General features: G+C 47.3%; 1 protein-coding gene across 3 annotated transcripts in view; it reads left to right on the plus strand.

Annotated features, from left to right (window-relative positions):
• Positions 1–21,220, plus strand: part of Rps6ka2 (ribosomal protein S6 kinase A2) — a 347,571-nt gene that overhangs the window by 286,382 nt on the left and 39,969 nt on the right. For all 3 annotated transcript variants that reach the window (XM_033763325.1, XM_033763326.1, XM_010610556.3), the window contains 3 exons: positions 3,383–3,453; positions 4,669–4,757; positions 15,362–15,426. In XM_033763325.1, coding sequence (XP_033619216.1) covers positions 3,383–3,453; positions 4,669–4,757; positions 15,362–15,426 — 225 coding nt within the window. The remainder of the gene's footprint in view (positions 1–3,382; positions 3,454–4,668; positions 4,758–15,361; positions 15,427–21,220) is intronic.

Consider the following 21,220-nt stretch of genomic DNA (forward strand, 5'->3'; position numbering starts at 1 on the left):
CCGCAGTGGGCTGTTTGTTACCGCTGAAAACTCTTAAGAGGTTTGCCATCACTGATCTAAGCAATCCTATGGATTAGAGGCAGCGAGTTTGCAAGTCTTCAGTGGCCCACAAGTCTCCACCTAAATGCCTTCCTCAAGATTATCTTCAAGCCAGTGAAGAGTGAACCAGGATTCACCATCACTGTAGGAATAGCTGCCATTTGGTCAGGTTCTTTTCCATTTCTAAGCTTTGAACTTTTCCGCCACAGCATAGAGGTTCTGCAGAGCTCTGTGGTGGATACCCATGATTATCAGGGCAATTGACTTCTCCCAGGTGCTCAGGCCTGTCTATATACCCACACATGCAAGTCTGCCAGCTGGGTACTGCCCCACCACACCCCATTCTGCAGGGACAACTCTGCCACCAACTCCATCCACCCGTGGCACAGTTGGTGTTGTCCTTAAAAGTTTTCCAATTAAAATCCTAAATTGTTGTTGCTTACTTTTTAAGAATGTTGACCCACCAAATGAACTAGCATCTCAGGCTCTCAAGGACCACACATGTTTTTCTTCCAGAGAATCTTCTCATTCAGCTGTCCCCCGCCCTCTCTGGGCAACTTGTGTGGGTCACACCTGAGCCCCAGTCTGGCTGTTGCCTGGGGGTTCATCAGGTGTCCCTTGAGGCAAGACTTCACCCTAGCTCTGTTGAGATTTGGTACTGAAAAGTTCTTGTAGGGCATCCTATTCATTGTCGGGTGTTTCTCAGCCTCCCTGACCTTGCTTTCCCAGACTGGATGCATGTATCACCAACATCTCCAACCATGAAAATAAACTGTCTCCCAGTTTTGGGAATACCCCTGGAATCTGAGAACCACCACTTGAGATATATCAAATTACTCTTTGTCCTAGAAGCACTATAGCTATTCCAGTGAAGTTAGGCCTATGTCTGGTAAAAATCCCTCTGTAGGTTTCCACAGCCTGACCTTAGTGCTGATTTGTGCATGCATCACTTGGAATGTTCCCTCAAACGTGTGCTCCATTGTAGAGCCCCAGGATGAACCATGACTTTAACCAGTTCTCCCTGGAAACCTTTGTTATCCAACACCAGAGTAAAAGTCTCACCACAGATGATATCCCAGGAAGCTCATCAGTTGTACCCTGAGTTAATGAACATAGTTCTAGACTAAAATGTTCCCAGATGCTCTATACAGAACAATGGTACAGAAATGATCCCTTTCTGTGGGGGCCCTCCAGGGGCCCAGAAATGAAGCCAAAGTGCCAAGACTTGTGCAGGCTGCAAAAATAACTTGTCATTATCACCTTCTTCATATCCTGTTCATCATGGAGAATACTTACTGAGTGCCCACTTGTGCCTGTGTCCTAAGGGTTCATAGAAGGTGGGGTCCTCCCATGTGGCCTAGTCCCATAGCAAAGAACCATATGGGCAGAGAAAGAGGAGGGGGAGGGAATACAAGATGCTCAGGGGATCCTGAGCATGAAAGGATCATGGTAATCAACACATATGGAGCAGACTAGTCCAGCATTAACCAGCAGCTGATGACATACAGGTGTCAGAATCTGGGCAGCTTTGAGCAGCAAGGATTAAACAGCAAGTGTGGAGAAACAGCCCTCTTGTTCTGTGTAGCCAGAGGCTCTTCCTTGGAGGTGAGATTTTATGAATGCTATTAGTAGACTGCAGGAAAGACAGAATGGGAGAGCAGAAAAAGAGAAGAATCAAAAGAGGAAGGAATTTCCCTTTGCTAATGTGACCCTATTGTAAGAGAGATTATAATTTATATAATCAGTTTAAAAATGTTTGTCCTATTTTATCAGATAAATAGCTCATCTGCAAGTAGGTGCATTCTAGCCTTTCCAGTTAATTACTTTTGCCTATTTTAAATTCTCATCTGGACTTTCTTGTTTTCTTACTTATGCATTCATTATTACTTGCATCCTGCAGCTCTGTGTGGACAGCAGGTTTCATAAGATGGAATGGGCTTCAAACTCCTGAACTGGCAGGAATCTATTTTAAATTTTTGTTTTCAGAAATCAGATGAATAATACTAATAAAGTCTTAACTGCATTGTTTCTTGAAGCTTGCAGTTTCATTCCTGGTATCCTATTATATGGATACCTCCAAATCTTAGGAAAACTTCCATTATTCGTACATTTTAGGGATACAGTAGTTACATTCATTGTCTGGATCTTGTACCTCTACATGACAGGTCTTGGTTCTTGTTTTTTCCCCTTGTCCCTGCCCTCCCTTCACCCCGTCCTCCCCTCCCCATTTACAAACACTTTATTTCCATCTTTTCATTTTTTCACACAGTTTTTTCTTTTCCCTTATTACCCTTCCCCTACCCATCCCACCTTCCCTACACCTTTAGCCCTTTTCTTCCTGTTTCACAATATCAGTTATCTCATTAGGATCGATATACTTCTTACACTAGCGGGAAATTGGAAGCATCCTAAGTGTTCAGCAGTAGGTGCACTGTTTTGTGCTGGTATGCTCACATATCAAATGATATTACACAGATTTTCTAGTAAGAAAGGTTTATATTGCTCTTAAAAATTAGTATACAAAGCCTTATCTATGATTTTTTTAAAAATAAAAATACAATGAAACAGGCAAAACAGCTTGAATCAAGTATAGAAGGTGATAACGTTCATGGTGGGTATCTTTAAAGGGAGTGAGGTGATGGTTTTGGTCTCTACTTTTATGCATTTCCAATTATTTTTATAATGCAAAGGAAAATGTAAAGAGTACATTGCATAGGGACAGAGACATATGCAATTAAAATGTCAAGACTAGAGCAGATTCAATAGGACCATGTAAAAATCTGCAGTAGGCTTCCTTCTCATGACAGATGCCTTGGCACATTACTGTTACATTCAGGGTTTTATGTATGTGAAAAGGACTTCTTATTGTGATTGCCCTGGTTTTTGCACCAAGAGGGATTAGATGTGTGGGTTCTTACACCGTGGGATTCCAGCTGCTGCCTTCATGGAATCAACCCTGGTTTTGCCAAGGGCAGCTGGAGCAGTAACTTCTGTTTGGCAAAGGCTGCCCTTGGTCCTTCTTTGCCTCCAGCTCCCTCTTGGCTAGTGTGCACCAACTGCATCTTGGAGATGTCAGTGCCACATTGTTTGTCAGTATTAAGCAGCTCTATAATTGCGGGAACACTGCCTCCACCTTCCTCCTTCTCCTCCACCTAATGGTGGAGTCCTGCCCCAACCCCTAGCAAAGAAGGAGGGTGCTCAGTCCCACACAGTTTACTTTTGCCTTTGAGGACTCCCAAGACCATTGTTCATTCGTGATAATGCCCAGCAAAGGCCAGCAGATACATTTCTCTGGGATTTGGGAGGAAGAACCAAACTCATCCTGTTCTGTGTTGCTCTGCAGTTCGAGATGCTCACTGGATCCCTGCCATTCCAGGGGAAGGACCGGAAGGAGACAATGGCCCTCATCCTCAAGTGAGTGGGGCAGGCACACTAGAGTGCAAGTTGGCATCACTAGCCTTGAGCCTCAAGGAAACGGTGTCTCATGCAAGTGAATGGGTAGGGCCTTCAGAGCCACCTGGTCACAACATCCCCTATGTGAGCTGAGCTTGGTTATCAGAGAAGAGCAAGAAGCAATGTGGCTGGGACACTTGTCAGTTTATTCCTGTAGAGCAAGGAATTTGATGGGACACTTGATGGGAAAACGTGTAAAGCTGTCCTTGTGACCACAGCAAGAAATCTGCTGCAATTGATCATGTAGCTTTTGTAAAATCAAAGTCACCTAAGATGTTGCCAGTTAAGTTTTTGTAAATTCTGTCCTCCTTTACAGTCAGTGAGAGATGGTTGGAGGAAATCCCAGAGCTGGGGCCTGTGTGCAAATCCAAGGTGTTGTCTCCTTCATTTCATTGATTTTCTCTTCTAGCAAGTGGCTTTGATTGTGGGGTGCCTATGGCTATGACTGTGATTCTTGAGGTGACCACCTCTACTCACTAGGATTTTAAAGGGGAGCACAATCTTTAGTCTTTTTACAGCTAGAATAATCCATCCAGCAATCCCAGGGGTAAACTAATGCCAGTCACTAGGGAGTGGTGGGGTCTCTGAGGAGTAGACACCATGGTCTGTCTGTGCTTGGGTCCTCAAGATGGGCCAGGGAACCCATTATTTGGGGTGAGTGAACCTCCTTGGGTCTGCAGAGTCCTCCTTTCCCAGGTGTCCCTCACAGTATTGCAGTAGCCTAGTGTCAAGGCAAGTGAGAATGCAGTTGTCCCCAGAGCCAGGAAGAGACTCACATAAGCATATATGATGCCACTGGCTGCTGAAGACTTTTTTGCCTTGATTTTGGAAACCATGGCTGATTTCCATTAAAAATGTTGTTGATGCTGATGGGATCATTATTGGTATTTTGATCTTTTTATTATCTTTAAGTGAATTATCAAATTACAAATGTCAAATCTTTGTGCTCTCATTTTCTAATATAATAAATATCTTAGCTACAAGCCACATAAGCAAAAGCTCTTCTGTGTCTTCAAAAACTTCTAAGGTGCGAAAGAGATCTAAGGCCAAGATTTGGGCCCTGCAACCCTTGGTGATTCTGGGGTCTGCTAGTGCTGAATGAGGAAGTCCTCAGAGAAGTGAAGAAACCCCCCTCCCTCAGTGGCTCATGCTTACCTGAGTGTGCTCGCTTTTCAGAGCCAAGCTGGGGATGCCACAGTTCCTTAGCATGGAGGCCCAGAGCTTGCTGAGAGCCCTCTTCAAGAGGAACCCCTGCAACCGACTGGGTAAGAATGACACCCCTCCCTGGGGGACATGGATGTGCTCCCACCCCGGGATGTGACAGGGCTGCCGTGGCTCCACTTCAACTCTTGAACTTTGCCTGGCTAAGGTCCTGGGCAGGGGTGGACATGCTTTCATATACTGTCTGAGCTCCCAGGTCACCTGGCCATGATTTCTTAAACACATAGTCAACACCGAAGCATTGTGAGCTGTTTTCTAAAAGTTACTGGTTTTCATACAAAATGGTGGCACTTTCTTCTCCTGATATCACTTCTGTCAACTTTTGTGACTTCATGAACTAAGGAAAGAACCATTGAAAAGCCACTTCTACTTTTCTATTTCTTAAATTAAGAAACCCAACAGCTATTAGAATCCAGGCTTACCTTAGCATGAACTAAGCCCCGATTCCTTTTCTTTCTCTTCTGTTGACTATTTATAGAAGGGTTTGCCTACTTGGCCTGGCAGATCTTGGGAGGGGCTCTAAGATGTCCAGGGTCAGGTCTTCTGTGGTTCAGGCATAGTCCCACATGAGCACAGGGTCCAGGTTTTGTTATTATGCAAACAAATGCAAGGAACAAATTAATTACTGTTCTTTTAACTCTAACCTCACAGATGCAAGACAGTTAAAAAAGGAAGGCAAAAATTAAGTCAGGAAATACTTCATTTTGGAGAAAATAGTTAGATTTTTCTTCTCTGCCTTAGCCCAACCCCACAGTATATTCAGACCCTGTTAAATTTCTTTCACATAACAGCTTTAATTTCAGGGAAATTTTGCATTAATTTATTATCCTTCAGTTATTAAAAGTAAGGCTAATATTAAAAGTACCATTCTACTCCCTTGAAATATTTCATAATATATATCATCATTTATGTGTGACAACTTTGTGACCTTAGGGAAAGGGTAATTAAACAATGTTAATCGATATTTATGCATTTATAATTCTGAGTAGTTCACATAAACTTATAGTTATGAATTATTAGTGTTATTCTGATTATTAGTTATATGTAATACTGGTTTTATCTTTTATGCAATTATCCTCTCCTGCTGATTTATTTTCAAAATAACCTTTATAAAATTTTCCCACAGTTACCTTTAATGACAGTTGCATATAACTGAGTATTTAAAACTTCTAATTTACAGGCTTCTCAGTGACACATCTGTTAGGAAAGAAAGGGGGAAAAAAAACAGGTGTGAGCTCAATAGAACAGGTTTATTTCAGAGCAAACCTGAGAGGGAGGTTCCACTCTGGCACTTGGACCAGACCAGTCACTCTTGTACAGGCTGTGGGGTCTTTTATAGGGTCATCATGGAGGGCAGGGAGTTCCATGAAAGGGATTGTGGCTACCTGCCAAGGATGATTGCCCAAGGACGAAGCTTGAGAACGTTCAGAGTAGTGGTTCTTATCAGTAGCAGGGCCAATAATGTTATGAATCATCAGGTACACTATTTTAGGAGGGGGTTTAGGGGGGACTTTGGTCAGGATGGCAGCAGTCAGATTCCTTCAACATCTATGTAGTCATTCTGATTTCTTGCCACCAAGGGCCAGTGACACCCTCTCCCTACCAACTTGTGACTCTGGAATGTCTCTGGACAACACTGACAGGTCCCTTAGGGCAGGTCCCTTGATAAGGCAGACAGCAGGGACCTAACAGGGAGGTACCCAGAGGCTAGCCTGGGACGCAGAGATAGAAAGTCCAGCCTGTTGTGGGGATGGGAGGGCCCTGGCCTGAGCCTGCCAAAACCCTGACTGTGACATGTTGATTGTGTCTTGATAGGGACAGTGGTCCAGTCTAGAGAGCGTGATTAAGACAGGCTGGTGGGATACCGTGAGCATTTTACAAGGTGCCCCCCATGGGATCTCCAGGCTGGACCGGTTGACTCCTGGTCATAGCTGAAGTGCATGCAGAAGCCCTGAGGCTGTGTGTGCTGGATTTGCAATGCAGGGGAACTGTGTGGGCTCAACAGAACCTCCCTGAGGTGTTGGTCCTGGGGCAAATCCCAGATAGGACCCATGGCCTTCTCATGAATCTCCTGGAGAGACTAAAGGTTTATGATGCCATTTCTGGGCAACATCATCCTGCACCCATGAGGCCAGCTGTGCCCACTGCTCTACTGTCTGCACCATGAACTGTGTTTAGGAATTCCTTGTGTTTGCTCCCTGATGCCCAGCAATGACAAGAACAGTCAATCATTGCTCACCCTCAGGGGCTGGAGTCCGTGCCAGCTCTGGGCCTGCTGAGAGTCAGCACCCAGGCAGAGGGTGGTGCACGGAGCAGCAGCAGGGTCACAGGACCCCACATATATCTGACCCTGTGTCCTGAAGCTGCAGATCTCAATTTGAGCTCAGCCTGGCCAGGCAGCTGGCAGCCTCACCACTCAGCCTGAGGAGGTGGAGTCAGGAGATGCCATCTTTCCTGTGAGCCTGTATTTTGAGCCAGACATAAGTTAGGATGGTAACCGTAGCCCTCAGCTAAGCCGATCACTGCAGAACCTTAGGATTTGCCTCTGTGTTTCCTCAGAAATCCAGTTACCCACTTCTGACTGGACATCCTGGTCAGGAGTTAAATAAGTTAGCTTCTGCTAAAGTCTCCGTGGGTGTGAAAGCAGCGCTGGGATGACCTTCTTAGACCAGTGGCCCAGGTTTGCCATCAGGGACCCACCTCCCAGCTCAGTGGATCCCAACCCAACCAGATCACACTGATGTACAACACCGTGAGCCACTGTAAGATGCACGCGCACATCCCTGCCTATCGTTTGTGCTCATTTCTGCAGCCCTGCAGTCCCACCCGTGGCCTAGGGCCTGGCTCTGGTCCACCCCTCTCCCACAGGTGGTCCCAACCTGGGCTGCACCTTGGCTGTGATTCTGTGCTGCTTCTTCCCAAGCACTCTGTACCATCCAGCATGAGTGTGGCCGCTGCCAGGAGAGTGGTGAGGAGGGTGTGTGGGAGCCTCTGACACCCTCTGCCGAAGCAGCTTCTTACTAAGCCAGGTGAACAAGCCAATGCATTTTCCCCAGCTTCAGGCTCCTCTCTGGGACGATAATAATGATATTCACTAAGGCTGTGCTGGAGCCATCATCATATATTTAAATCTTCATGGCCATACCGCAAAGGTGATAAAAAGGAGAAACTCACAGGATTCGTTATGAAAAGAGGTACATCCATAAGAATTGCTTTTAGCTACAAAGAACTGACTTTTTAATAATTTAAAAATTTTAAATTCAATTTAGCTTTTCAAACTGTAGATTATTTTTCTCACATTAAAATAAAAACCATGTGGTGGTGGATGAGTTGTAGCCATTGCTTTGGCTGTTGGACTGTTGGTATCAAAAGCTCTGTCTTTTTAGTTTACCATCCTTGTTGCCTAATGGCCTTTTTAATCTTCATGTTTGTTGTCTTATGATCAGAAAATAGATGCAACAGCTCCAGGCATCACATCCACATCCACACTGAAGGAGAGAAAAGAAGGAAATGGATTCAGATATTTGCACTCTCATTAGGGAAGTAAAATTTGTCAGGAAGCCTCTGAGACTTCCCTATACATCTTGCTGGCTAGAATTGTCACCTGGCACTTCTAGCTAAAAGAAAGGCAGGAAGACTGGAGATTTAGCTCAGTGGTGCTGCTGCCTGCCTTTCAGGCACAAGGACATTAGTTCAATCTCCAGTACCAAAAAAAAAAAAAAAAAAAAAAAAAAAAAAAAAGAAAAAAAAAAAGAAAAGAAAAGTAAAAGAAAGGCAGGAAAACAATTATTAGTGGGTAGAGTGATAGGAATAGAGGGCTGGATATGAGGATTCATTAGCAGCTACCAAGGGTCAGCTAGATGTGTTGGAGTGGTGAGCTCCAGGAAGGCAGAGCCAGTGTCTGAGTCACCTTTACACCTTGGCTCCTGGGTGACACCAAGCCCCTATTGATCACTAAATGGACTGGAGTGAATGGAAGAAGGTGAGTGTTCTTTAGGGCGTCCTGAAACCTCTTGATTCTGACATGCTGAGCGCCAGGTCAGAGTCCAACTCAGTGTTCCTATCCATCACTCGTCCCGAGAGAAATCAGAAAAGCCAGTGGCAGTAAGCGTGTATGGATGAGTCACGCCCACGGAGCAGCACCCCATGGGCCTTTGTGTAAACAGAATTGGTCTTTACCTGCGCTACCCAGTGTTCTCATTTACAGAGTGCTTTCCGCTGGTGACTGTCACACTCTTATCTGTTGGGCATTTCACACCTCCCTAGCAGTCTCATCACCCCCTCTCTTGACGTCTCACCAGCCAGCATGGAGAAACTGCTTCAGCAGACTCTGGTGTGAGCCCTCAGGGCCCCTAAGACCTAGGAGGGTCTCTGTCTGCTCTTGCCTCCCTTTTTTTTTTAACCTCTTCTCTGGAGGCTTCGGGGAAGAGCAGTCCAAGTTCCTTACTTAGCAAGGGTGTGTTCCTCATTATGCTCATTTCACTGGAAAAGGATTTGGGCCCCTGAGTTGAAGAATCTTCCTGACCCTTTGAGATTCCACGAGGAAAGGACACCGCCCTTTTTCTCGGTGGTGTCTGAGCTGTCAGGGCTTCAGGAGCTTCTCTGCCTTACTGTAGTGGCAGAGGTGGAAAGCATGGTGGCCACAGACAGCCACAGTGCCCACAATGTGGGTCTCTGTCCATGTCCACAGTGGCCATGTCATCAGCATGCTGAAGCCCAGGCCAAACCCACTAGGGATGGTCACTCTGGGGAACAGTCAAGTGGACCGCCTGTGATCCTGCTTAGTTTTGATGGCCTGGGGTTCTGTGCATCCCCGTCCCACCATGGGCATCATCTCTGCTGTGACTCCTGTGCATGCCACAGTAGTCTTGGCCCTTCCACCCCCACACACACTTGTCCCTGTAGTCATGTGATTGGGAGAAGTGGGCACTTTGTTACATCCAGCTTCTCAGGCTTCTCCCGCCTCCTCCTCAGTCAGGCAAATATCAGGACTCAATGTTGAAAGCCTCGAGCAGCCGCCTTTGCTAAGAATGCTCCCTTTGGAGTGATAACTAATTCAAAATCTTAACCTAACTTGTCCCTGCAGTGGTAACATCTGTAGAATGACTGTAAATCTTGCTCTTGAGGGACTGTGAAAAGGATGTGTCCTGACCTCCCACTCCATGACTCCATCCCCTTCCCACACAACAGGGTTTCCCTTACTGAAACAAGTTCATGAAAACATTTTTAATTCTCTAAATTACTTTTCTCTTCTAATGACAAGCCATTCAGAGGCAGCCTGTGTTGTCACTGATACCCGAAATTGACCAAGATCACAGCCACAGCAAAGCCACACTGCCATCAAATCAATGTGGGGCTCCACCACTTCTCCCAGCTCAGGATTTCTTAGGCAAAAAACAGTTAACTACTAGAAGATAATCTCCTTCTGCTGGGTGCAGGGAGAGGAAGTGTGGCGCTGAACCTCTCAGCTAGTCTTTTGCACAGTGCTCAGGGGAAACTTTCTCCCCACCCAACAGGGCAGCACTGGACAAAGCCCATTCTGGAGAGCTGTGGGGACTCCGGATTGCAAGAGTGACCTTAGCTGGGCAGGTTTGGCTCTGGGACTCCAAAAAGCTGGTGCAGAATTCCAGTGAAAACCCAAGTGAAATGAGGAAAGGGCCTGGGTTGTCAGGGTCCTGCTGCATGTGTGCCTCCAAAACAATGGATCGGAGAGAGTCAAGATTCACATTCTCATCACAGAACTCAGAGCAGGACTTTCACCCTGAAGTATATAGTGTAAGAGCCATCGGTTCCCCTGCGAAGGGGGCTTTGCCTGGATTCTAGAGCAATGTCAAACGGTAGAAGCCATAAATCAGAAGTAAGCATTGGTAATTTATTTCTAACTCCACAACAAAGGCCCTCTTCCATGCTTCAAAGTCTTAATGGAAATTGAGAGGCTTTTCTGGAACACTCCCATGTGTAGTTTACATTTCTCATAGGACTTCTTGCACTCGCCTGTCAGGCTTGAAAAATGAGCTATCTTTAATTCACAAGTTGATTCTATTTTACTTTAATTTATGTTGACGATAACATTTTCCTCTCTTCCCCTGCAGAGGAGAACTCCCTGAAATTTCACATTAGTTGGATTTAATGAATTGTATAAAAGTCTCAGTTTATTTGTGTTCGTTGAATTGGTTGCAGAATTGTCATTTTGTAGAGCAGTTTGGTGAAGAGACTATCAAGGTTTAGAGAACTATAAGAAAGATAATTATATAATCATAGTCTTAAGGATATAAGATTGTATTTCTGAAATCAAACATCTTGTGAAGGTTTTTGCATAAAGACCTCCCTCCTTCTGGAAGAACCATACATAATACTGGTTTTCTTGTTGCCGTCAATGTTTTGTCCTTTTTTTTTTTTTTTCCTGTACTGGAAATTGAACACAGGCCCTCTTGCATTCGAAGCATGTGCCCTACACACTAGCCTTGTACAGTGCTATGATCATTTATCCCCTGCCCTCTCTTTTTAAGAAGAGTGCTGGCCCTTTTTGCCTCCCAAGTTATCATGCAGACAATCTGTGGTCATGTCCAGGCCATGATGACAAAGGCAGCACTTCAATAAAGTATTTGGGCCGTGCAGTTTTTATTACATATTATGAGATTATCGTAGATAAAAGAGAGTTCAAAACCCCAAAACAGCTGTGGTCGGGGGCAGGGCAGTGGAGCTGCTCTGTGAGAATGCTTGGGTTGCTCACAGAGTATGTGCAGTGTGCTGGGTGTCAGAGGCATTTCAGGTCCAAGAAGCATTCTATGCAAAATCACAAAAACAAAGAAAGGCACACCCAGCCAGTCACGGTGGCACAGGTCTGTAATCCCAGAACTCTAGGAGACTGAGGCAAAAGGATCACAAGTTTGAACCAGGCCTGGGCAATCTAGGGACTTATCAAGACCCTGTCTCAAAATACAAAAAAAGCACTGGGGATGGAGCTCAGTCCTAAGGTTCAGTGCCCAGTACTCTTGTGGGGAGTGGAGAAAATAAAACAAAAAAGAATGGCACATCTATCTGTGGGTATGTGATGGCCCAAAAGGAGTAGGACTGGCTGGAGGGTTCGTGAAGGATGCAGGCAGGTACATATCAGCCTTGACCAGAACAGCAGCTGTATGGGGTGAATAGGTCTGGACAGAGATGCAGGTATGTTCCATGGCTAGAGCCCTGGGGATTCTCACCCCTGGTTGGCCTTCAGATTCCTTACCTGTGACCAGAAGGGTGCCTCCTAAGACCAGCACTCTGTTATTCTGGATAATTTGCAAATCTGGTGTTTCAAAATAGTGTTAAGGGAAAGGAGAGGTGGAAGCCAGGGTTCAGTCATCGCGTGGTTTCCCAGTGATGCAAACAGAAGGGCTCTGGGTTACACTCTGCAAAAACAGAGCTCATCAGACCTGCACTGCCTCTTGGGCTCTGCTGCACTCTTGGACCCAGCTGGTAACCAGTCCCAACCTGGGGAGCAGGTCTGTGATTAGCTCTGTGGGCTGGGCCAAGTGAAGTCCTCTTTGCTGCATCCTGACTTGAGTAAAGCTTCTTCTGATGGAAGCTTGTGGCATATCCATTTCTAACCACAGTATGATGGGAACTAGGAGAGCTAATTTTCAAAACCAATGTTCCTCTCTTGACTTTCCTGTGGGACAGGAAGAATTACAGGGAGCATAAACCTATTGAATCTGCTTCCCAGTCTTCCTAAAGTTGAGAGCTTTCAAGCTCATGCCTAATGAGTATCCACAGCTTCTCCCAGGAACTCTTGGAAGATTCTCCCAGGTGACTTGAGGCAAAGGCTGGGAAGGGACTAATTTGTGCTGATGTACACAAAAATAGCACAGCAGGTAAATGATCATCAACTAGAGCAATCATGATCTCTTCCGAAGCACCCGTGGGTTTCTGTTTCTCTTGTTTCCTGCCCTGAGATGAGCTCTAAAAGATGTTCAGTCATGATGTCAAATGTTGTCCATCCTGACTGCTGAAAATCTCACCTAGGTTTCCATGAGCAATGCTACAAATTCATGCTATAAGCCAACCTCTGGCCGCTTGCTCTGAGACCACACAAACACCGCCACCCCTCCTTGGAGGTGGTTCGCTCCCAGCCAGCCCAGGAAAACCTCAGGGACCCATGGGGCTGGGGCTGTCAGAAGATGTGCACACGCCCACCCAGCCTGTCACCTGCGGTGCCCTTCAGGGTACAGCCAGTGCTAGGCAAGGAGCATAAAAGTCAAATGGATGAAATTCCAAGTGAGCAGAAAATACTTTAAAAACTAAAGAAGTAATGGGTAGATTATCTATTAATGATTAAGAAACAAAACAGCAAAGCTAGCATGTATATTTAAATCAATCTTGGAAATCACCTGGAGAGTCATCGACTGGACATTTCCAATCTGCCTCTGGGAAAAGGAGGCAGTGTTCCACGAAGAGAACCACAGCCAAGTGCATTCAGAATGTCCCCAAAAACTTCTGGGTGGATTTTGCATGACTCCAAAAGAATAACAAAATTGTGAATGTTGCAAAGGATTCAACTATTTCCCAGAGCTATCTGCAGACAATAATAAAAAAGTTCTTGGTAGATAATAAGATCTTTGGGGAATATTTTCTGAGAATTAAGAAGCCCACAGTGAAATCAGGGGGTTACCATGTTAAACATGTGAAGTAGAGGAGGACAGGTGATCAAAGAATGAGACCCTTGCCCTCACTGTACCACATCTCAAATTTACATCATACCCTTCTCTAGAGTAGAGTAGAGTTGGGGGGTAGTGTGTTGTGCACTGAGCAAAGATCCAAATAGAATCTGAAGATCAAAGTACAGTCCTCAGAAGGGGACATTTCAGCTAAGTCTGGCAGATCCGCCTTCAAATCCCATTTCTACAACTCATGGTTGATGTGTCCTGGAGCAAGTTACCCAGCCTACTTCTGCCTCACTTTTCTCATCTGTAAAGCAATCACTTCATGCATGGCAGATAATCCTGAGGTTACCTCTGCACCACCATGAGGAAAGGACATGCTGATGCCTCTACCAAGTTCTTGTAGGGACAGAAATGTTCAGTTTCTAGACCTTTCTCTAGTTCCCCTCCTGTATGTTTCATAGCGAAGAAGTTCAATTGCTGCCTGAACACTCCCAGGGAACGAGGAGCCAGAGAATGCTACAGGACACTTGGTCAAAGCAGCTCTTTAGAATTACAAGGTCCAGAAAATCTCTACGGGAGCAGTGTGAGGTGGCCCTGTGCTGTCATCCACATAGAGAACATTCCTGAGGCCCTATCCGTTGTCCTTCCCATAAGCAGGAACAGAGGGGTCAGGACAGGAGTGATGGAGTCCACAGTGGCTCTGCCTCCAGTGGCTTCCACATGCTGTGGAGAAAGGGTCAGTCACCACACTTCACAGACCAGACAGTAAGGTCCCAGGTAGGACAGGTCACCACAGAATCACAGGATGACCTTGTGCTGCCCTTCACTCCTGGCTCCCTGCTCTAAGATTCTCACACAGAAGGAGGCAACCTTGGGACAGGATAGAATGGGATCCACTAGGCTGTGTGGAGATGGACTCAGGGAGGAGGCCCTATCAGAGCAGCAGAGAGGAGCTCTGTGTGCAGAGTCTGGGGCCCATGCCTCCCCAGACTTGGAGTGGGAGCCGGCAGGAGACCCAGGTCCCTACCCACTCTCCCCTCCATCCCACTCGCTGACTCACAGAAGGGAGGAATCAGGCTTCTCCCCAGTCTTTCCATCCTAGGGAAAGCACCAACCTCATATAACTGAAGGGTTCTTTCTTTCTTTTAGTTAATAGACCTTATTTTTAGAGCAGTTTTAAGTCTACTTCAAAAAATGAACAGAAAGTATGCTCGCGCCTCCTCTGTCACTCAGTTCCCCAAATGTAAACATCTTGCCTGACTGTGGGGCATTTGTCATGGTTGATAAATCAATACTGACACTGTCACTAAAGTCCACCGTTGACATCAGGTTCAAGCTGACAGGCAGTGAGAGTTCGGGCAGTTGTGTGAGAACACATCCACCTACCATCCCAGCCTCACACCGAGTGACCCAGTCACCCCCGTGTCTTGCCTACTCCCCACCCAGGGCTTTGTGATTTTGATATAAGCAGCCAAGTAAGGAAGAGGTGAGGTAGAAGTAAGGGACAAAGCAGAGAGAGTTGCAGCTGTCTGCAGAGAGATACTGTCTTGGTCTTGAGCAGGTCAGGTGCTGGACAGAGGGATGCAGGGCCAGACTGCACATGCCCTGGGTTCAGTCCTACCTAACCTCCACCTTCTCCCGCAGTATTCTTCCCTTCCCTACTGGGGAAGCAGCAGAGCCGGGTGCTCTTCCCATGGCCCCTTCCACTCTGGCTACCAGAGCTTCTGCCTGAGGCTGCACTCTGGGGATCTCAAGCAGGCACAGTCTTCATCTGTGATTTAGCCACTGGCCCCTTTGGGTGTCCAGAGTTTTCAAGCCTGGAACAGAAAGCACCATTGTCTTTGTCACATGCTGAACGGGGGCTTTGCAGGACAGTGGGAGCAGCCTGAGCTCACAGCCCCTGTGCCCCCAGCCCCTCACACTGCTGTACTAGGAACTGTCAGAGACAACAGGCGATCTTGCATCTGTTCTGACGCACCATCTCTGCTTTGTTGTTATGACAGGTGCTGGCATTGATGGAGTGGAGGAAATTAAGCGTCATCCTTTCTTTGTTACTATTGACTGGAACGTAAGTTGCATGCCACAGTCCCCCAATGGTATACCCTGATACAGGGAGAAGAATTGGGGAGGAGGCTGCTGCTTAGCACACACAGCTCTGTCTAAACCGAGCCACCTGTGGGCAGAGAACGCTCAGGACTGGCTTGCAAGAAGTACAGACTGCAACCCCTCCCCACCTGTGACTCACCAGGACCGGTGTAAACAGCCTCTGCGCTATCCTCAGCCCTGCCAGTTTCTGCTTAGACACCAGCTGTTTGGGCTGTGGATACCATTGGTTTCTGACGCCTGTGTGACCAGGAGATATCAGGAATCCAAGAACAACAGGCCACTCTCCTCTCCCAAAGAGGATGCCCCCATGATAACGGCTGCCTGCTGCCCTTTCCTTTAGGTTGACAAAAAAATCACATGAGATTTTCTTTCCCTGAGCTCACAAATTAATCAGAGGATTTTAAAAGGAATGTCTTAAAACATCAAAATGCCCTTTTCATAGCACGGAGTTTGTTGACAATCTAATCTCCTTTCTCTGCTGTGTCCCCACTGGTCTGGGGCCTCCAAGAGTGGAGAGCGTGCTAACTGGTACTGGGTAAAACCAACTCCTCTTTCCACCTGAGCCCCATTCACACTGGGCAGTCCAGGGAGATTCTATGCAGCACCCAGACTCTCCAGCTCTGATGTACAACTTGTTTAAATGAGTCTTCTACTCCAAGTAAGATGGAAGGAAGTATGAATTCTCAAGATGCCCACAGTGCCCAGCAGGTGGGAATCCATGCTCCAAGAGCAAGTGGAAATCAGGTTGTGTCCCCCTCTCCAGAGAAAGTGGGAGGAATGCAGGTTCTCCAAGAGGTAAAACAATGCCTCCCCTGAGATTCTGCTTAGCTTTCCTAAAACTTTAGGCTTTTGAGATGCTCGGGCCACTCAGTCTCTTGCAGGCACCTAAAGATCATTTTCAGTCCGTGGTTCATGATTGGAGAATATTTTCTGGGGCGATTCTCCTTTCTGTGGAGACTGGCTTATAGACCAGCCCCACCTCTTGTTGACAGTGGCCAGTATGTGTCCCTGCAGGACGATCCACACAGCTCCGCATCTGGGCTTTGGAGCCAGCACTTTAGGACCTGCATTGGTGGGCGTGCATTAGTGACGCTGTCAGCATGACTTGGGGCTCTCCACTGGCATTCGGGGCAGTATGCACAGCTCTGATAATCATCTGTGTATTTGTCTACCCAGCCACCTGTGTTGGTATTTTGTGTTTCTGGCAATTTCTGGGTCTGAGGTAGAGCAGTGGGAAAGCAAAGTCCCACCCCTGGAGTCTGATGTCCTATTGAGCAGATGAACGTGTACCTCCTCACCAGAAGAATGCTATTCTGTGAAGGAGGAGGAAGTGAGGCAGGGTGGGGTAAGTGGGAAGGTGGGAAGACAGTGTATGTATCCCTGGCCCTCTACCTCCAGGCTGGGCTCTGGCTGGCCTGTCTTCTTGGAGCCTCATCCCACACTCTGCAAGCCCACCCCACCTCCTCCTCCCTGCCTTTTCTTAGGCATGCAATTGTGTCCCCTCACCCTACTTCTGAACCTAGCCCTGTTCCCACCTGTCACCTTTGAATGTGCCACACCATATAACTGACCTCGGCTTTGTATTATTTTCTGCCTCCTGCCTCTTGGGTGCAAGCTACAGGAGGTTGGGGCTCTGGTCTGGAGCTGTCCCCCAGGCCTGAGCAGGGCACCTGATGAATGCTAGTGTGTGAGGGAAAAGAAGGAAGAGAGGGAGGAAGGGAGGAAGGAGTGTGTTATGCAGGGCCGAGGGAGGAACCTCAGGTCAGGAGTGGTGGCTGTGGAAAGATATTGTCCCTTCCATTTCCTTTCTCTGTCACCTTCAGAGACCATGCTTGGGAAATGGAGAAGGGGATTGCTGGGCAGATATGGTGTGCAAGGAGCTGCAGATTGGAAGAGAAGGAGCTTGGGATGGGGAATCCTAGGAAGATCCCCAGCCATGTCTCCTGGTGACTGCTCCACAAAGCACTTTGCCAAAGGAGACCTTGACAGATGCTGCAAACAGATGCTGTCTCCACTGTATGTGTCCAGTAAGGTGTATGGTGTCCAGGAAGGCATGCTAGTGGTGCTAGGCAAGCTTGGCAGGGTCTTGGGGTTTGAACAGGAAGATGAACTTTGAGAGAGATCTTTCTGTCCTCTAGGACCAAGCACGTTTACTCTTGTCCCTGTCCTTGCCAAAGGCTGCCTCATAGAGGCTGGAAGGAGGCAAGTCCCTCATTCTATCCAGGCCTCTGAATTAACAGTCTGTGAGTGGTAGGGAGACCTGACACCTGACGTGGTGTTCCTGCATTAATTTATTTATTCAGTAAGTAATGTGTGACACCTGCCTGAGTGCCATCCTCAACATAATGGTTGGAAAATACAGCTCCATCCTCAAGTCACTCATACCTGGGAGAATCTATTGCACCAGAAGCCTGTTGTCCTACTGTAGAAGCAGTACACAGTGTGAGTGTCCGAGGAGAAGAGAGGAGAGGCCTGGGAATTGCAGCAAGAGCACAGGGAGAGCAAAAAGGGTGTTCTTAATAAAGACCATGGACATGACACTTCAGGGTCTTGGAAAGAACCACTGGGCCCACATGGTCTTGGTAGCCATGCAGAACCTGCTGAGACAGGATAAGCGATTTCCCGATCTCTGCCGATCCCTTTCACAGACAAAGCCTGGGCATTGTCCTTGCATCTGTGGCCAAGGTAACAGCCCCTGTATCTTGGTGACTAGCCTGGGCCCACTTCCACACACTGTGCTTTAGAAAGTCCATGGGAATGTTTCACGCGGCAGTCCTTGGTTGTCAGCCACATTTCAGTCCTGGCGGCAAGATCACGCCAGAGGCTTACTGCTGCAACACTGACACTTGGAAGAGGTGAAGGAGAAGACCAGCCAGGGGACCTCACCCAGACTGTTGCCTCAGGACCCAGCTGGGAAAACATAAAGATATTTATTTTCCTCTCTGCTGCCTTCTGTGACCCAAAACTGCCAGCAGATTTTTTTCTTTAAATAAACACCTGTCATCCACCAGCCATCCCCTGAGGGCTCAGGTGACCTGCTGGAGCAGAACACATCGTTTAACAAGAGAAATGGGTTGCACCCGTCTGCCCTGTGTTGCCTTTGCTCTTGCTTTCCACTCCCGGCACATTAACGTCTGCTCCAGGGCAGCCTTCTGGAGGCTCTCGTGTGTGACCAGCTAAGTGAAAAATCACAAGTTAATTATAGACTGGAAACCTCTTACAGGGTGTGCTAGAGTCCAGCAAATACAAGCTGTGTTTATTTTTCCTCCGTGGCTGAGGCAATGCTGAGAACACAGGATTAGTGTGAACCTAAAATAAGCTTCAGAAAAGGTAATATGCTGGCTACAACAGCCAGTCCTCAGTAGCTTCCAGCCCAGCCTGGCTCCTTTGCACAGAGACCTGGCTGAGACCAGCAGAGCTCAGGGCTGCATCTGACACTGTCACAGGGAGAAGATGTTGGTTGCTCCACTTCTTTGTTCCCAGAGCACCGCGTGTGGCGGGACCCCAAGAATAACCACCTCTCATGTGTGATTGCAGTTACCTTTATTATTAGTTATTAATCTGAGTTACTTATAGTCTTTTTACATTTCAACCCCTTCCAAGCGCATCAGCAACTCTTAATCTGTGAGATGAGAGGGACTCTCATGGGAAACTTGGGCACAGAGCGGTCAGAAGAATGCCCACCCTGACTGTCATGTGAATGGGCAGGAGCAGAGTGGGGACTTCCAGGTCACTCTGACCTTGCTGCCTACAGGCACAGCATTTCCAGCACCTCACAGGAGTTGATTTCAGGCACTGGGTCAGGTCAGGGACCCATACACCGTCTCCACTCCCAGTGCCCAAAGAAAGATTCCATCACTCTGTCTCTGTGCTTACTGTATCAAGGGAGCTCACCCTTTCAGAAGCTCAACAAGGACTCATTGATTTAGCAGTTTTGTAATCTACATGCCTCTGTAGAACCTCTTACAGTTGGGATAAACTGTAGGCAGAGCTCTGCCCCACCATGATGCCCTTGAAATCATTTAAATTTGCCCTGTTCCTTCTGTTCTGCTACCTTCCTGCACCTGCATATGTTTGTGTTAGCTATTTCAGGGACAGTCTATAGATGTGTCCTTAGCCTTCCTGGGGCATGTTAATTTGAAATGTCTGGGACCAAAATGGGGCAGAAAGCAGATGTTAGGGTCTGTGGTCCCAAACCAGAACTAATTTCCTCCTTCATTATCCAGTCACCATTTTATTGTACTCTCTGTGTCCTTTTCTTACTTACCCGAAGGTCCTTTAGGTATAAATAGAATCCTAGTGTGCCTGCTCAGAGATTCCTTGCATATGCACGTGTGGTGTGACATCTGTCTCGAGGTCACTGCTAGACTTGTGCAATCTGACATCTTCAAACAAATGAGATGATTTAAACATATACGTGGTGAACTGAACCAGAAGGCCCTATTTTCTTTCCATCAGAATGGATGTGACTTGTTCTGGAGTCTCAGAGAGGGGGACTCCAAGTTAGAATGTCTGCCACGTATTTCATCACGTTCAAGGTGTAGGAGGGTGCTGCTGCTGCTTTCTCTTCAGTTCAACTGTGTGCCACGGTTTGCATTCAGAAGCAGAGGCAAAAATCACCACCCAGTTCAAATCCTTTCTTAGGTTTGGACACAAGGAAAAGGAAAGCATATATGTTAATAGTATGTATTAGTACCTTCCAGAATGTTTATGCTAAAACAGGAAGAAACTGAGCCACCTTTAAAATTTCACCATGCATCCAGGATGACTAAGCAAAGGGCAGAGTGCCTGGCTCCAAAGAGCCATAGAAGAGCAACACAGAGAGACTGAAGCTCTCCCCACGCTAAGACCAAACACTGAGACCGGACTGCAGCTACAGCAACCTCGGGGGGGCGGGGGGAGGGTGTGGTGGCCCCCAGTAGACAGATTGTGTTCCCAGAAATAACCAGCACTTGGACCCTGGAAGGACCTGCTCTATGCATGCTCTCATGCCTGCCTCGCGCTGGCCAGGTTGGGATCTGTGCAGCCCACACAGAGACTCATAGGCCTGGATGGGAAAAGTCAAAAGAGAGACGCCCATGCTTACAAAAAGCTTTAAAGCCCAGTGTGACCACAGACGCACCACGTGATCACCCGGTCCTGCGGTGAGCTTGCAGAGGTGTGGAGAGAAGTGGAGCGAGTTGGGCACAATACAGGTAGTGAATAGGGTGGGCCGGTGCCAAGATGCCCAGGGCAGGACCCTGCGGTAGAGGGACCCGTTTACCCACTCTCTCTTGTTCCTTGATGTGTTGCGTACTATTCTCAGCCCAAGTGAGGCTCTCAGAGTACCCTGGCTGGGTTCGGACTGACTCTAATGAGTCCTTTTTTTTTTCTGGATAAAATCTTCGAGCCTCCTGGTGTGAGCCCTCTGCCAAGTAGGACTGGTCAGGGATAAACCTTGCTTTCTTGGGCAGCCTGAATTTACAAACCATCAGTTTCCTCATGAAATGACAGCATGCGCCCTGTACCAGATGTCATAAGAAAGGTCAAGGACACAGCCAGCTTTGCCCATGTCGGGATCCCCTAGAGAGGCCAAGTGCCCAAGTGCTGTAACGTCCACATCTGCTTCTTCGTGAGGCCAGATGTGTGGTCTTTCTGCAGGTAGACAGAGCACAGGTGAGGGAGGAAAGGCCAAGGAGGGCGCGCAGACATCACTGACGTCCGGGGCAGGTGCTCTCTGTTGCAGGGCTGCTTTGAGTTTTGCAGGGTTCAGTGGC

The sequence above is a fragment of the Fukomys damarensis genome, unplaced genomic scaffold, assembly GCF_012274545.1.
Source record: "Fukomys damarensis isolate Sample0158 unplaced genomic scaffold, DMR_v1.0_HiC HiC_scaffold_14, whole genome shotgun sequence".
NCBI classification, from domain to species: domain Eukaryota; kingdom Metazoa; phylum Chordata; class Mammalia; order Rodentia; family Bathyergidae; genus Fukomys; species Fukomys damarensis.